We start from the raw sequence: 16,382 nt of genomic DNA on the forward strand, positions 1-16,382 counted from the left end.
TCCCATTGCCGCGATAGAAAATGATCATACAAAACAGGGTCGAAGAAGAAGAAGATAAGAAGGCGAAGCCAGGTCGGTCGCAGGCAGCGAAGGGGGCGGGGCTTGGCGCCTTCTACAGAAACACCGCGGGCATCCGTTCGAGCAGCAGGTGGCCGATAGAAAAAGTTACACCTGACAGAAGCAATCAAGGACCTTGCGGAGTGAAGGTGCATCCCGGTGCTGCATTGCAGATACTAACCGTGCGTTGCGACAACGACAGGTCCGTTCCGGCCGCCAGCGCGAGCATACGACATGTCATCGTCACGTCGCGGAAGTGCCGAAGGTGCCCCCGAAAAGAGTCCGAGCCGACACGGCGCCTCCTATTCCGCAGCCGATGCAACTCCGGCCCCTCGCCCCGATAGCCAGCCGCCTGTCAGCGGCTCCGATGTAGCCCCTAACCCCGCGGCAACAAGCGATGCCAGTAAGCCAGGGGAACAAAAGCTGGTCGGTTCCGCTGTAGCAGCCGAACCTGTAGGAACAAGCGAAGGGCACCGTCCAGCGGAAGAAAATCCGGTCGATTCCGTGGCAGCAGCCGAGCCTACTGGAACAAGTGAAGGCCACCATCCAGTGGAAGAAAAACCGGTAGGTTCCGTGGCAGCAGCCAAGCCTGTAGAAACAAGCAAAGGCCACCATGCAGCGGAAGAAAAACCGGTCGGTTCCTCTGCAGCAGGCGAGACTGTAGGGACAAGCGAAAGGCACCATGCAGCGGAAGAAAAACCGGTAGGTTCCGCTGTAGCGGCGGAGCCTGTAGGGACTAGCGAAGGCCACCCTCTAGCGGAAGAAAAACCGGTAGGCTCCGCGGCAGTAACCAAGCCTACAGGAACAAGCGAAGACCACCATCCAGCGGAAGAAAAACCGGTTGGGTCCACGGCAGCATCCGAACCTACAGAAACAACTGAAGACCACAAGCCTCAGGAACTAAAGCCCATCGGTTCCGCTGTAGCAGCCGAGCCTCGAGAAACAATCGAAGGCTACCGTCCAGCGGAAGAAAAACCGGTCGGTTCCGCTGTAGCAGGCGAGAGTGTAGGGACAAGCGAACGCCGCTATCCGGCGGAAGAAAAACCGGTTGGTGCCGCTGCAGCAGCCGAGCCTGCCGGAACTAGCGAAGGCCACCCTCCAGCGGAAGAAAAACTGGTAGGTTTCGCGGCAGCAGCCAAGCCTACAGGAACAAGCGAAGGGCACCATCCAGCGGAAGAAAAACCGGTTGGTTCCATAGTAGCATCCGAGCCTACAGAAACTAGTGAAGGCCACAAGCCTCCGGAACAAAAGCCCGCCTGGTCCGCTGTAGCAGCCGAGCCTCGAGAAGCAATCGAAGGCTACCATCCAGCGGAAGAAAAACCGGTCGGTTCCGCTGTAGCAGGCGATCCTGTACGGACAAGTGAAGGCCACAACGCAGATGCACAAAAGCCGGAGCCGCAGTGTTCGATAAGCGCGGCGTCCCAGCGTTCTCTCGAGCTGACGGCCGGTCTGAGCTCGTCACTGCCTCACCAACAGTCCGGACCCCTCTCGCTTCCTAAGGCAACGTCAAAGTCGCGCGCAGACTACGTGTGCGGCTCGTCCCAGACGCTGGAAGACTCTACCGGCGCCTACAGGTCGCTCACCCTCCAGTACTCGCCGAGGAGACGGAACCAGCAGGACTCGTGGTCTGGGGTGACGTCGCCCGGCGGCAGCGAGGCACCCTGGAGTCCCATGTCGCCGAGCTCGCCCGGCAGCCGGACGCCGTCTGTCTCGGCGGCGGGGGCCTCCAGAACGTGGGCTTCGTTCGCCCTGCCGCCAGGAGCCGCCGACGACGCCCAGACGAAGCTCGTTCACTCCGAGGAACTCTTCAAAAAAGCAGCGTCGGGCGCCGTCACTGCCGAAAGGGCGCGGTCCATGACGATGCAAGTGAGCAGTGGGCTCCACGATCAAGCTTCGCCGAGTCCCAGGACCGTCACCGTTTGGACGGGCTTACCCTGGAGGCTCTCGCGACCGCAGTCGCCGTCATCTTCTGACAAGCAACTCGCCGCCGCACTGTCTGCGGAAGCCGCCGAGTTTGAGGACGCGTTGGCCGCTCCTCGACTACCGTGGGCCACGCTGACGGTGATGTGGCTCGCGGCGCTGGCGCACTGGAAGTTCCTTCACAAGCACTACCCCGAGCGTTGCGCCAGCAGCGTCGCCATCGTGGACGAAGGCCACTGGTCGCGAGTCGTGTTCGCCGCGTTCCATCACGAAGACTTTTGGCATCTGACGTCGAACCTGGTGCCCTTCTTTTTCAAGGGCATCGTGCTGGAAGCCGCGCTCGGCACGACCTACTTTGCCGCCTTGTTCACCTTCGCCGTCCTCGCGGTCGGTCTGGCCAACATGGCCGTCATCGAAATTGCGTACGCATACACTCGTGCGTCCTACCTGCGCACCATGTGCGCGCACACCTTCTCGGGCGTCGTGGTGGCGCTGCAAGTGTTCAGCTTCAGTCGCTACTCGGGCGCCACTCTTCATTACGGGAAGTACGAGCACTCGGCGGGCGCGCACTGGGGCCTGCTGTTGGCGGCCGATCTGGAGTTCGCGTGGCCGTCTCTGCAGAGAGCCTTGCTGCCCGTCGTGGTCGGGCTGTTTGTCGGCTTGATCATGGTGGCCGTCGTACGGTGAGGTCCTCTGGATCGTCACGTGTTTTTTTTTTATTTATGTATGCTCGGGCTACCGACCTTGATGTACTCGTATGCTCGTGCGTGTGTTTATATGTGTATGTATTTATTCACATGCAAAATTGAAAACATTCAGTGGCGGGGGGAGGAGGTTGAACCCCATCCTTCCCCAGTATACGCCAATGAAGGGATGAAGTAGTCGTAATGCCTCGGCTTCGTTTTCAATTCGAGCACGTGCTGTCGCTGCGTTTGCGTGCAGCGTGCCGTACCCCCGGCGTCACCTGTACCTCGTTGCCTTACCGATGGCACCCGCGACGTACGCGATCCTTTGCGCGGTCGTGGCAGCCCACCTGTACGGGCCGTACGCCGAGCCGTCCGCCTTCGGGGATGCGACCCTTACGTTCAAGGTGCCGGTCTGGCAGCCCTTCATGCTTCCGCCTTTGTACGTTGGCAGCGTCTACCACCTGGCTTACGTACTGCTGACGCTGTTTACGGTCGGCCGGAGGCTGGAACGGCACCTGGGCGCCTTTAGGTAAGAGCAGTCTTATGACTGTGGAGAGCAGCAGCGCAAAATGTAAAAAAAAAGAAAAAAAATAGACGTGGACAGGAAAGACATGCACAACAAAGGCGCTGTGCTGTGTGTATCTTTGTTTGTCTGTCCAGGTCTCCTCAAATTTGACGCTGTGTTCGTCAAGGCCATGTATGTACAACCAACTAGCCCGCCAGTACCACCTAAGCAAGCTTATGTCTGTTTCTTGCGTTTGTCTGTCTGTTTGTATGTAGATTTAGTATGTGTGCGCGCAGGGCGCTTTGAAAGCTGGATTTGCCGCAGTAAGACTATATGTAAGGGAAAGCAATTATTAGAATTCTCGCTGTTGGCGCTTGCAGTAGTACCACTTTCGTTAGCAGTAATAATTGCTTTGCAGCTTGTCATGATACATAAGACCATGGTCAGTGTCATTGGGATGACTAATTGACCTATTGGTGAACTGACAGTAGTTACCGTGGCAGCGCTGATAATTTACGCGCGTACATATATGCACAATGTGATGAATTAAGATAACGCCGTTCGGCTGCGACAGATGTTATAGATAACGGCTTGGGAAATTTGCTGATACAGTCAGCTAATGCCGGACCGAAGAAGGTGAAGCTCGTTGGTCTTCGTCATACAGAAGACTGCGACAGGTTGATATTGAATGAATATGGTGAATAGAAAAAAATGTGACATGTTTACGGACCGTAGTGGTGCCCACACATGAGAAGCTCCCGTTACACTGGATCCATGAGCGTGGGCAAGAGAGGGTGCCCTCCCCCCTCTTCATACCTAGTTTTTGCAGTGCATTCTGATCGTAAGCATCTTCGTGGAAAGGGGGTCGGTAATGTGGCTGGCTGTCAATTGAACGGCGAGACTATTAAACTCTAATCGTCATAGCGAGGATGGCCGCATGCTTCCTTACGATCCTATTCCACGTCCTTAGTATGCAAGGCGTTCCAAGACATGCTTTCGAATTCCCATATATGGTATGTTCCAGGCATTATTCCCATATATGGCATTTTCCAGGCGTTATTCTAATCACAGAGACAGTAATTTCAGTGTGACTCAAGTGGGTAGTTAAAATAATTACGATATGGGAAAAACAAAGGATTATTTATTTTGAGGTACCTGATTCCTGAAATTCTTGAGGTAATACATAAATGACCTTACATACATAAGGACCTTAGATAGATAGATAGATAGATAGATAGATAGATAGATAGATAGATAGATAGATAGATAGATAGATAGATAGATAGATAGATAGATAGATAGATAGATAGATAGATAGATAGATAGATAGATAGATAGATAGATAGATTTAACGTGACTTACGTCCTCGCAGGTTCCTCCTCCTAGTGGCCGCACTGTTGTTTGCGGTGAGCTTGCTCCGCGACGGCCTCAGGTTCGTCCTCTGGAAGTACCAGCTAGCCTTCTGGAGCACCGTGCCGCCCCCGGCACCGCATTCGGGCGACTGTTTCTGCGGCCTCGTCGGCACGCTGCTAGCGCTGAAGGCCGTCTACCACGGCATTCGCCCGGACGCTGCTTACCGGCTAGGTAAAGCAGCCTTTATTCATACTCCCAAAAGGAGAGAGAGAAAAAACTATCTGGGCCCCTTCTGCTTCTTAACAAAACTCTTTGCTGGGCTAGTGGGTTCATAAACTTCAATACTGGATAGCGCGAATTCGAACAGGACAAAGAAGGAAGACAGAAGCGCAGGACAGGCGCTACTCGCAACTAAGCGTTATTCAGAAAAGTTTCCCTACGTATATACTCAGCTGAGTGGCGCGCGCAGGCGCACTGCACGATACAGTCGCACAACAGCCATCAGTATCGGAAGATGAAGGCACATACAAATCACAACCATATTTTGTGAACTATTTTTCTTTGATGCGCAGCACAACGGACTTGCCACTGATACAATTGCTCTCTTTCTTTTTAATATGATAAGCTTTCATGACTTGTCTGGCAAGCACATTCCCACTTTTAGATGCGAAGCAGCTTTTGCTCGGGGCTGTGTCGGCGGCGGTGGTGGATTCCACGCTCCATTGCGCATGCGCCTACTCTTTCTCCCACTCTCTTCCTTTACGCAGGTGTTCGGTCGCCTTCTCTTCTCTCCTCCCCCGCGCTGCAGCTGCGGCGCAGCCTTTCCTCCCACGTGATGCAGCCTCGCCGCAGCCAAATACAGCATGTAACCCACTCTCCTCTCCCTCCCCCATTTCATGTGTATATAAGCGCGTGCGCTTGGTCGACTCAGCCTCCGTCACTCCGCTTCGCTCCCGTTCAGATGAGTTGTAACGTCAACGTCGGCGCCCCTCGTTCACTCGGCACTAACGGAAACCAACGCATAAACACAACGTAATGATAACACAAACACTAAATACACACCTCACACACTAACGGAAACGCCGAGTGAACGTAACGGAAACTTGGTGTGCGCCCCTAATGCTGCTTCGCATCTCCTCATGGTTCCCTTTTGTGGGAGATGGTGTATATAAGTTCTCAGTCGATTTACTGATCCTCTCCCGCCCACCTCCGAAAGCTTTCTGCACCTAACGTGGTTGTGCACTGCCTCCAGGATCGGAGGCATTGCAAGCTTTCTGCACCTCAACTGGTTTTGCACTGCCTCCGTGATCGGACCACCGGCCAAGCAACAATGTCCTGTGTAACGTCGTCATGTGATATCGCAAATTTTGGCGATCTGTGATGTGATGATGACGTCATATGGTGACGGCATGACGTGACGATGATTTTTTGGCATCACTCGTTGACGTGGATGGCGCCGACGGTGAATTTTCGCGTTTGATGAGGCATGTTCGCTTTCGCCATAACATTACTTGTAGCCTTCAGAAATGAAGGGGCGGAAGGCCTTACCCTCAGCCCCCATCAGTGGCGTAGTGCAGGGAAGGTTCTACCTAGCGTTTTTATTTTGCCTCGTCGTTGAGTAATAAGGTCTTTCAGTATTCTACATTTCTGTTCGGGCCGTTGTAAGAAGGGCAGAGCTAGACCATATGAACGACATCTGAAATGCTATTGCAGTGCGTACATCGAAGTTTAAAGACTACCGGATGCCATTTATTGTACAATGGAGGGTTTGAAACACTTACCTGGTTTGCCAACTTTCCCACGTGACTTCATCCTTCTTTTTATTTTGCCGAGATGCTTATCTGCCGCTGAATAGGTCTTACGGCCAAGCTTATATGAGAAGTGATTTCTTAGAATGTTCTTAGTTGTCACCCGTAGGAAGCGGTTCCCAGAGTGGAGGTGGCGAGTAAGCGGTGATCGACCGGAAAGTAGAAAGATATAGCTAAACGAAACGTTACGATGCACCTTTAACTTCGCCTTGGTCTTGGTCTTAAGGATCCTTGCGTATAGCATACTAAATGTCCGGTCAGAAAAAGCCTCGCTTCTGGTTAACCATCCTGCCACATCTCATTTGTCATTCTCTCAAACGCTTCAATCGATTTCCACTTCTCACTACTCAGACTACTACCCGGACACTGCCAAACAGTGCCGTATCGTCGAATATGCCATTTTGTACGTTGCTATTGGTTCAAAGGGTTGCAGACGTCTTCTAATTGGTTAGACACGTAAACATGGCGGTATTCAGCAGCGTTCGAGTCATGCGGACCCCAATAGTGCCTTAGGATAGTGCGCGCCTGTCGTCTTAGGGGGCTCCTAGGCTACGGAACTCTTCTTCTGTTCAACTATCGGACACTTAACTATACTTAGCGTAATAATGAGCCTCATAAGAGGTATAAAGATTAATACGATCGCACACACACCCGGGCCCCGTAGGGACTATTTTTACGGACGCGTTCAAACACATGTCGCCCTCTTGGGTGTGACCTACCTTATAGGGGTACTGACACCATTTTCGAAAATGAGTATACTCTGCCATATTAATCTCCTGCATGCAGAGACAACTCTGAGCATGTGGGAAGCTCAGCAAATGCTGATAAGATATCTTATTTTGATATTAAAGTCAATTTTCCCATGGACCACCTACTGACATCGACACTAGCTTGACGTCAGGCTACAGTACTAATTCTGATGACTTCACGCAGCAGTCTGGCTAGCTGTGATGACTTCAGGTACCAAAAGTTCCAAAATGGCCGCCTGTGCGCAACCAAAACAATGAAAATGAACGCTTGTGCGTCGCCAAGGCGGCCACGTTGCGGACCGGCCGTGGAAACGTCACGATATCTTGTGTGAGCACGTGACGAGAGGCTCGCACCGTGTTCTGACGTCAGGGTACATTAGAAACCGAAACTACATTTTAAAAACATACTGTAATTACTTTTTCAGGGTGCACTCACGCTTAGCGGTACATTATCTAGGATTTTGAGGGATTTTCATTTGACGCAATAAAACGACAACTGAAAAATTTCGTGTCAGTACCCCTTTAACTTTGCCGTTTCGTATCCGTATCCACTAAACCAAGAGTGCTAAAGTAAGCTCATAGACATTAAAAAGCTTGGGCCGGTGCATCCCCGTTTTATCATATTGAAATATAAGAGGGAGGTAAAGCGCGGAGGCGAACTGCGCATCCCATTTTTTGAGTCACGATCTTTGCGTATTGTTTTTATTTTTAATATTATTACTATATTTTCCGTTACTCGTTATTGATTGTAAAATGTTCTATTTGGATTACGATGTCGATATTTCATGTTCACGTATTCAAAATGTCGCTGCTCTTTTATTGCGATATTTTCTTGCATCTCCAAAATGGCGACACCCATTATTGGAACATAAAGTCGTGTATAACTTCCAATGTAGTTAACTCTGTCTCTTCCCTACAGGCACTGTCTGCATACAGGTGAGCTTCTGGCCGGGTCTGCTGCTCGAGCTGACGCACTTCCTGTTGCACGCGCGAGGGGGCGCCACTTTCGGTCACGTGACCGGAGTCCTAGTGGGACTCGCGGTGTCTCGTTTGTTGCGAGATCGCCGCTGGCGCAGGCACCTCGTTCCGGCACCGACCGGTAGCGGCACGGTCGTTGGAAGCTCTCGAGATTACCCGGAAACTCCGGCACCCGGCCTTGACTGACGTGTGCGCTATATAATAGTGATAATGACATGTGCTTGGCTATAGAGATATTATGTGGGGAACATGAAATAGAAATATGAATGCCTTCCCGTCCCAAAGAATAAACAAAAACGTGGCCTCAATGTTTCAGTGTCGACAAAGACTGAAGTGGTTAACTTTGGCTGTGATTAGAAGAAAGTCTTCTCTTGTCGCCAGTGGCGTAGCCAGAAATTTTTTTCGGGGGGGGGGGGGGGGGGGGCTGGCACGCGAATCTATATATATGGGTCATTCCATATCAAGTGTGCCTGGTTTTTTGACCATCTCCGATCTCGCTGAAAAAAAATCATGTTGTTACACCTTCAAGTGGAAAGCAATTATTGCATCATCATTTATCGGGGAAAAAAACTCTGGGGCCTAGGGGGCGCTTTAAACATTGCGCTCGGATGTCAATCTGTGTCGTGCAAAATAATTTGAATAAAATTATGCTGCGCGCCATTACTAGCACACATTTATTTTCTTATTACTAATGCATTGGTCTTTCATGACTGTGATAGTTTGTTCCTCCTTGCATGAATTGACATTATTTTGCTGCGTGAGGAAACATTGCGAAAAGCAGCAATATTAGGAATTTTTAAAAAAGCAGTTTCTTTCATGAGAAATATAATCACAATATCAACATAACAGGCACCTATGCTAACGAAAAAAAATATTGCTTCGGCAAACAGGGCTTAAACCTCGTGCCTAAATTTCAGGAAAGTTTGAAAAAATTACAATTTTACTCAGACTACGCCGTCATTTTTGCAGTGTAGCGGTCCAAGTAAAAGCTGACCTATAAATAATTTGATTGTACAATTTGTAAATACCATATGCCAAATGTTTCAAAAGAGTTTTTGTTTTAAGCGAGAAAAAAAATGTTCAAATTAACAACCACATGCCTGCGCTAAGCTTCTTTTTGCTTCGCCTTTACCTCACAACACGTCGGCGCCGGGTGTGGGTGTGTGTGTATATATATATATATATATATATATATATAATATATATATATATATATATATATATATATATATATATATATATATATATATATATACATATATATATATATATATATATATATATATATAGAGAGAGAGAGAGAGAGAGAGAGAGAGAGAGACATTTGCTCTCAATCTGACGTGATTTTTTAGATTCACAGAGATGATTTGCTTTTCAACAGCTGTTGTCTGAAATCAAGGAAGAATCTTCACAAACTGATTGTGCAGCAGTGTTTTATCACACATTGCAAATATTAACGTCATGTATAAAAAGTACAGCCACATTTAACCTGTTCATCTGAGCATTCCGTCTGCAAACTTCACAGTCACAGTGTGGCGTTGTAAATACGATGAGTATGAAGAACCTGCTAAGACTCTAGTACCTTAAGTTCTCACTTATTAAACAAAACATGTGGCTGACAAAGCAAGTTGCTTCGCAGAAGTCTTCAGAATAAGCCGAGTGTCAATTTCTTTGCTGTTAGAGCCCTCTAATAGAGTCTTTCTAAAGAAGAAGACCAAGTTCTTAGATTAATATTTGTGGAAACCACATTGAGCTGGTTGTGTACAAGATTGTATATGACTACGAATTTATATACCAGGTGTCGTTCCTTGCCTTCCTACATTTCCCAGCTTGGGTGGGGGCTGGACGGAAAAGCGGTGAAGTGACCCTTTACTCCTCCCCTCCGGCTCCTCCAAGTAAATAGTCTTCGTAAACTGTGCAAGCTCAAACTTTCTTTGAAAAAATTTGGACGATTATAAGTTAAACGCCGCACTTTTTCCTTCCGTATAGGTTGTTAGCTGTTAATAATTGGTCGAAATTTTCTGGGTCATGCTCACAGCACCTGCTCGTACCACGACACAACAAATGACGCGTAAGTGATCCACCGCGCAATTACCACTTACGCATGACTATGTAAAAAAAAATGTAATAACTATTTTCAGTGTGGCGTATTGTTGGTCATTGGTTCTTCGCTATTCGTCAAAAATTTTCGGTGTACCAAAAAATCGCCTCCTTGTTACGCAACGTGACAAGTCTGCGAAAACTCGCTGCGTTATAATGAAAAGTGAGCAGAATAAGCAGCGCATTGCTGTGCTGAACAATAACAAACTTTTTTTGGAATAGACAATGTCTCATTCTGAAAGTAATTGAAGAAGGCTGCCCGCCAACCACATTGTCAGCGGCTACTTATAGTAGCGGGCGAGATGGATTCATATGTGCACAATATATACCTTTAATTCTAGTATAATTATGTTGAGCTGTTTTTGCGCGTATACTACTCTCTGTGATGTCATCGTTGCTGACAGAGAGGTAGAGAGAGAATTGAACATTACTAGGAACAGACACAATCCTTCGCAGGTGGGCAGCCTTCTTAGTCCACGAAAACTGTGGACGCTGACCATCTCCCTGGTGAGGTAGTTCAAGTTGCGGGGCAAACATGAAAGCTGGGCTTCTCAATGTGCTCGAGTCCACTGCCTTGTTACAAGCCGCCGCGATTCGCTGCGGGGTACCATACCATACGATAAGCAAGGTGAAGCAGGCTAATCGGAGACTAAAGTGGGAATCGTTTTTAGCTCTCCTGGCTCAGCAAAACTAAAATACCCGACACTTATGCACACTCATCAACTCACAGCAGCTTGGAAATGGAGCAGTGGCGATGCTATTCGTTTTGAAATAAAGAAACTAAATTTCCCTCAAAAAGGAGAGCGTCTAATCGGGCTATAAAGCGTATACTGGTTTCCACCCATATCTGCGTCGCCGATTACTTACATTTCAGGCCAGGCCGAACAAAATAAAATCATGACAGACTGCTGTAATGTTATAGAGCCCCTTCTGAGCGATAGCCTCCTCTGCAATGCTCGAGCGCAAGCGTAGAAGAGGCAGCCCGCACCGCAGAGAGCCTACAGTGTGTAGTTATTGCACACGGAGGACAGTCGCCACAGCAGAATCTTAGGGCAAACTTTATTACATAATTTCGTTATTGCTGCGTTCAAGGAAAACAGACTACTGTCGAAAATGGGGGAAGGGGACCCTCCGCACCCCTAACATTTCTCAGTGGCGGTGGTTTCTTGGCCCGCGTCAGCCAGTTGGCGTGCGTGACGGTGCAAGTTGTAGCGAGCGCGGGCCAAGAAACCACCGTTAACTTATCGGCCTACCGCCGCCACGGAGCCGGCGAGTCGCTGCCGCAGCTGATTTCATTCGCTCAAACCACGGCTGAAAGCACCACGTTCACTGCGCGCGAATGCGCTGTCACGTGGCTCTTTTTGTATTTCGCGGGCTTTCTTTGCAGCTTGGAAAAAATGGTATACGTGCGACTTTTTTTATCGCAAATAATTCAGGAGGGGGGGTTCCGAAGCTCTCGAACTTTGAAAGTCGCATTTCTAGTTTGAAGTTAACATTTAGCAATTTAGTTAAGCAATCCTAAATAACAAATTAATTAATTACAAAACAAAAAATTCTCTTTAGTGCGCAAGGTGGCTGTCAGCAATTTGCAACTGATTTCACTCGCCTGCCTCTAATATTATTTTGTTTTAAATCTTGGCTAAAGATAGCTGGGACACCCGGCATATATATATGAAGAAGGGACATGAATGTCATCAACTGTCAACTTCTACAACTTCGCCATGCGAACAACTGTCCTCAAGTCAATATTTACAAAGATAAATAATTAGACGCCGTTATTTAGTTACTTCGGTCTCATTTTAGCCACGGTAATGTATTTGCGCCTCGAAGCAGAGTTCGTGGGTGAAAACGACAAAAGCGTTACTCTCATAGGATTTTTACGGAAATAACTCCATTGTTTAGAGACACCTTTCACTGGTGCGTCAACACCACGCCTCTAATATTTGCCGGAGCCGGCGATGCATTTACCGCGAAGACTCACACACATCGTGACTATCTTACCACTTCGGAAGGTTTCTTGTCGGTTCGTTCAAAATGAAGATGCAAAACCATGAACTGCAAGAACTTTTGGAAATATAGGTCCTGCAAATCTATGATGCATGTAACCTAAAAATAAAGAAACTACATGCGTCAACTTGCTTAAAACCGCAATATTAAAATATACCAATGGAAACCGGGGAACAAAACGTAGCAAGAAAAAAGTACCCGCACAACCAGAGGCGTAGTCGGAAATTTTTTTTCGTTGGAAGGCGTGGGGAGGGGGTTCGGCCACCCTTCATGTATGCTCGTGTGTGTATACAAAGAAATTTAAAAATTTTCGGGAGGGGGAAAATTTTACCCCCCCCCCCCCTACCCCCCTGCTGCATCAGTGCCAAGAGCGTGAAACTGAATTCGACATGCTAATCGTAGAACTCAGCTTTGCGAAAGATAGAATATGCGTGGGAGAAGTAATGCATGAAAAAAATACTCATTTATTATCACAATTTCACTAGGCTCATAACAAATTTATGACAAATAAATATGGTAAATATGGACAGAGAAAGAAACATGGTAAATATGGACAATTAGATAAGATAAATAAACGCGACAGTGACTTGGTCTTTATGTAATGGTAACACAGAAGCCGCTTCCAGGGATATGGTAACGTGTGATATGAGAGCAATCATTAAGCATCTTTGATGGTAGTAATGATGGTGTTGGCAGTGGTAATCATTGATGGCGATGGCAGTGGTAACATCCCAGTATGACGGGAATATGACTGATCTCACAGTGATCGTTGGGCATTATGAATATCACAGTGGTAATGTCGAAGTAATCTGGCAACATGATTTCACACTACAATGTCTGTGACCTTCACGTAGGCAAGAATGTTGTGCTAATAGCAGGGGGCGAGAATGTCAATTTGCCGAGCATCTTCCGGGTGTGTACAGCAGGCGACGGTATAATTGGCTCACCACGCCGGTCATGGCTAGCAGGTTCTCTGTGATGCATAAACGGGCCTTTCGCACTGCTTCGATCGCACCGTCTGGTCCGGCGACCTTGCCGAGATGGTTCTTGAACGACTTCGTGTGGCAGAGCTCCTCAAACAGTGCAGCCGGCTTCCGCTGGGTTCCAAACTTCTTAGGGTCCATGGCGTACTCGACAGCTCGATTGCAGTAGGATATGTTGCGTCGAAGCACTTCCCTTGTTTCGAACATCGGCTCATCGACATCCGGACTCCCGGAGATCTTGCAAAATGTAGAACCATTGAGATATCTCAGAACGTGGTTCGACCGCAGCTCGCGAGCTATGAGTTGCAGTTCGAACGGCTGTGCCGTAATGTTGCCAAAATAAATCACCGTTGCGTTTCTCTTCAGCATGTCCACGATGACGTGTGTGCACGCACTGCTCCGGGCTCCAAGCTCCACCTCCATGTACAGCACAGACTCGTTCTTAGCCAGTCCATTCAATACTGTTCGTAGCGCCACGTGGTCCAGGTTACAACGGTTCATCTGAACGGGCTCTAATGCCCTCGTTTTAAGCAGTAACTCGGAATTTTAGGGGCGAAGCTCCTTATAGCGGCACCCGTTCGTCCCTCGTAGCGTAGTATGTAACCAGTCTTACGCTTTGACCTGCAAGGTGGTGCCGGTGGGAGATTTTTCCTGTGCGTTGTTGAACAATAAAAAATTCGCAGCGTTAGCTAAAAGCCGACTTCTTCTGTCTCTCATTCCCATTAGCAGCCATTCTTTACCTCCAAGGTAGTGCCTGGTGAGATTTCTCCTGTGCGTGATTAAACAATAAAAATTTTGTTCAAAACGCCGTTGATTGATGAAATAAACCAACAAAAGACGCCAGATGTTTTGTAAAAGCAAGACGAAAGAACGCCAGATGTTTCTAAAGCAAAACGAAAAGACGCCAGCTGCTTAACGAAAGACACCAGATGTTTTCTAAGCAATGGTTTTCTAAACAATGAAAATTCACAGCGTACATGTAAAATTAAAGTGCGCTGCAAGTCGTCATAACTTATCGAACCTTTAGTATAAACGCGCCCGATCTCACGTCGGTGATGATGTACTGGGCAGAATTCACGGAAGATTCACGGTTTACCGATGAACCTCCGCAGCTTCGCCCACTCATCATCATTCACTCCGTGGATATGCTGTGATTTTTTTCTCGGAAGCGGAGTGGTTGATGTTGGTCTTGCATTCTAGCTTGAGGTACGGAGTGGCGACCAGTGAGACAAACAGCGTCTCGATGTAGTGGGCGTTGACGCGGACGTCCAAGTGTAGCGACTGTGACCAGGTCGGCATTATGAGGAAGGCCCGTCGCGAGATGAAGGACACTAGCGACGTTGTCGTAGCAGAGCAGCACGCGGTCGTGAACGGCTGTACGACTTAAAGCTGATGCGAGGGGGCCTTTCGTTCCGGTCGTCTCTGACATGCGGCAGCATCAGGTCTTTGAGAACACGGTTGTTCGCGAGCGCGTCGAGAAGCAGAACAGCTCCCTGATAGGTGATGGGGTTCTCCGAAAGGTCGAGCTTCTGTAGGCTACCATTGAACTTCAACGATCGCGCTATCACCATCGCCCCGATGTTGTTGATGGCGTTGCAACTTAGGTCTAGCCCCAGGAGCCTGGCGTTGCACTCCAGAAGGTCAGCGAAGGAGTTGGTCTCCGCTTCCGCAAGGTGGCAGCATGTCATCGTCAAGTACTTCAGAGTTTCGTGACTGTTCAGAACTTTGGCGAGGCTCACCATGGAATCCGGGGCAAGGCGTACTCCTCCAATCTGCAGTTTTCTCGAGGCCACGGTTAGTCTTCAGCCCTTCTGTAATGGACGACATCAGCTCTTCGTGAAACTCCCCCGAAGAGATTAGCGACAGGTCTCGCAGCTTCGAAGATTTGCAAGGTAGTCGCCCAGGAAACGTGCTCCGCCGTTTCCGATGGCGGTACAAGAGAGCCAAACAGCCTCAAGGTTGGTGTTCTGGCACAATCCATTCATAAGCTTCTCACCGGCCCCTTGTGGCACGTCGTTTGTCGTGAACTTGACACTGCGTAAACTCTTTGCATTGGCTATCATGGCGCCGATTCGTGCAACCGTACGTGCCCCGAGAAAAAGGCCGGCGATGCTCAGACTCTCGAGAGCAGGCATCTCGCAAATGGAGTCGAGCAACGGGTGCCCTGGAGCGTAGATCCGGCTGTGCAGACCCTCCACTGTCACGCACTTGATGCTTTCGTTAGATGCCACCGAGACGCGCAGTATCAGCGCGCACCACGTGTCCACGAATTCGGGGCCCAGGCAGAGCTCCTGTACGCATCTGTGTCTCCTTGAAGAGTACGTCCAGCAGTATGCAGGCTTTGAGAAGGGCGCTTGCGTTGGATAGTGCTGGCCGCTGGTCAGGATCGATCGTGTGGATGCCGAGTCTGCGTGGTTCTGTTTCCTTGATCTCAATGTTGGCTCGCATCAGGATGGGGTTGACCGTATGTAAATTATCCAACACCCAGCAGCGCTCCGTGTTCTTCATCGTACACGGCGTTTGCATGTCAAGGTGGGCATTCTTCAATTCTGCCTGTACTTCTTCGACGCGCCTCACGATGTCCTCCACTGGCAGCAGGAAGCGACAGTTGTTGTGCAGATTGAGCGCATAAAGATAGCGCTTCTCGGCAGCAATTGTTCTGGCTTCAGGCCTAGCGTCGTCGCTCCTAGGCATGCTTTGGCATGTCGCACGTGCCTTGGGGAAGCTACGGGTTAGCGTACAGCTCGCTGTGTAACTTGTGGGGTGCAGGTCTTTGTTTGCCGATTGGTCAGCACCACAATCGCGAACGGGAGCTGCAGGCGCTGCTGCGCGTGACACGTTGATGGATGATGTCTGGCTAGCACCAATGGGCCTGGATAAAAAAAAAAAAGACGACAGTCAGACTCGCTGTACTCGTAACACCGCAGCAACACAAAGAAATCTTAGTGAAGCCATCTTAGTACCAAACAAAGCAGGCGCAAAATGCACGGTCGATACCCCTACATAGGCCAATAGGGGACTAGATCACGTGTTCGGCTACACAACATGGATTTTGCGGATGTAACATACACAGAAAATTCTTTTGCGGTAACGAAATGTCTCACGGTGAGGATGAGGTAGCCGCGATTTATGGTCTGACCGTGAAGCAGGGATTCATGCACCCTCCCTCCTGCCATAACTCTACCCACATAGAAGCCGAAGTCCCCTTCCCCGTACTTATATCCATCAACATCGTC

At 49.0% G+C, this 16,382-nt stretch overlaps 3 protein-coding genes across 3 annotated transcripts; 2 read left to right on the forward strand and 1 right to left on the reverse strand.

Annotated features, from left to right (window-relative positions):
- Positions 1–291: 291 nt before the first annotated feature.
- Positions 292–2,664, forward strand: LOC119406344 (fibrous sheath CABYR-binding protein-like). The gene has a single exon (XM_037673085.1). It carries the CDS (start codon positions 292–294, stop codon positions 2,662–2,664), a length of 2,373 nt encoding a protein of 790 aa, XP_037529013.1.
- Positions 2,665–2,839: 175 nt separating this feature from the next.
- On the forward strand, positions 2,840–8,347 carry LOC119372626 (rhomboid-related protein 4-like). The gene is made up of 3 exons (XM_037643098.2): positions 2,840–3,192; positions 4,541–4,752; positions 7,998–8,347. The coding sequence occupies exons 1-3, from the start codon at positions 2,963–2,965 to the stop codon at positions 8,240–8,242; spliced, it is 687 nt and encodes a 228-aa protein (XP_037499026.1). The 5' UTR covers positions 2,840–2,962; the 3' UTR covers positions 8,243–8,347.
- Positions 8,348–14,477: 6,130 nt separating this feature from the next.
- On the reverse strand, positions 14,478–14,888 carry LOC119406345 (leucine-rich repeat-containing protein 74A-like). The gene has a single exon (XM_037673086.1). It carries the CDS (start codon positions 14,886–14,888, stop codon positions 14,478–14,480), a length of 411 nt encoding a protein of 136 aa, XP_037529014.1.
- Positions 14,889–16,382: the final 1,494 nt, after the last annotated feature.

This window comes from Rhipicephalus sanguineus, chromosome 10, assembly GCF_013339695.2.
Source record: "Rhipicephalus sanguineus isolate Rsan-2018 chromosome 10, BIME_Rsan_1.4, whole genome shotgun sequence".
NCBI lineage: Eukaryota > Metazoa > Arthropoda > Arachnida > Ixodida > Ixodidae > Rhipicephalus > Rhipicephalus sanguineus.

Coding starts and splice junctions, on each gene's coding strand:
- LOC119406345 (XM_037673086.1), bottom strand. CDS start 14,888: ATGGTGAGCCTCGCCAAAGTTCTGAACAGTCACGAAACTCTGAAGTAC.
- LOC119406344 (XM_037673085.1), top strand. CDS start 292: ATGTCATCGTCACGTCGCGGAAGTGCCGAAGGTGCCCCCGAAAAGAGT.
- LOC119372626 (XM_037643098.2), top strand. CDS start 2,963: ATGGCACCCGCGACGTACGCGATCCTTTGCGCGGTCGTGGCAGCCCAC. Junction 3,193..4,540: donor CGGCACCTGGGCGCCTTTAG/GTAAGAGCAGTC, acceptor ACGTCCTCGCAG/GTTCCTCCTCCTAGTGGCCG. Junction 4,753..7,997: donor GGACGCTGCTTACCGGCTAG/GTAAAGCAGCCT, acceptor TCTTCCCTACAG/GCACTGTCTGCATACAGGTG.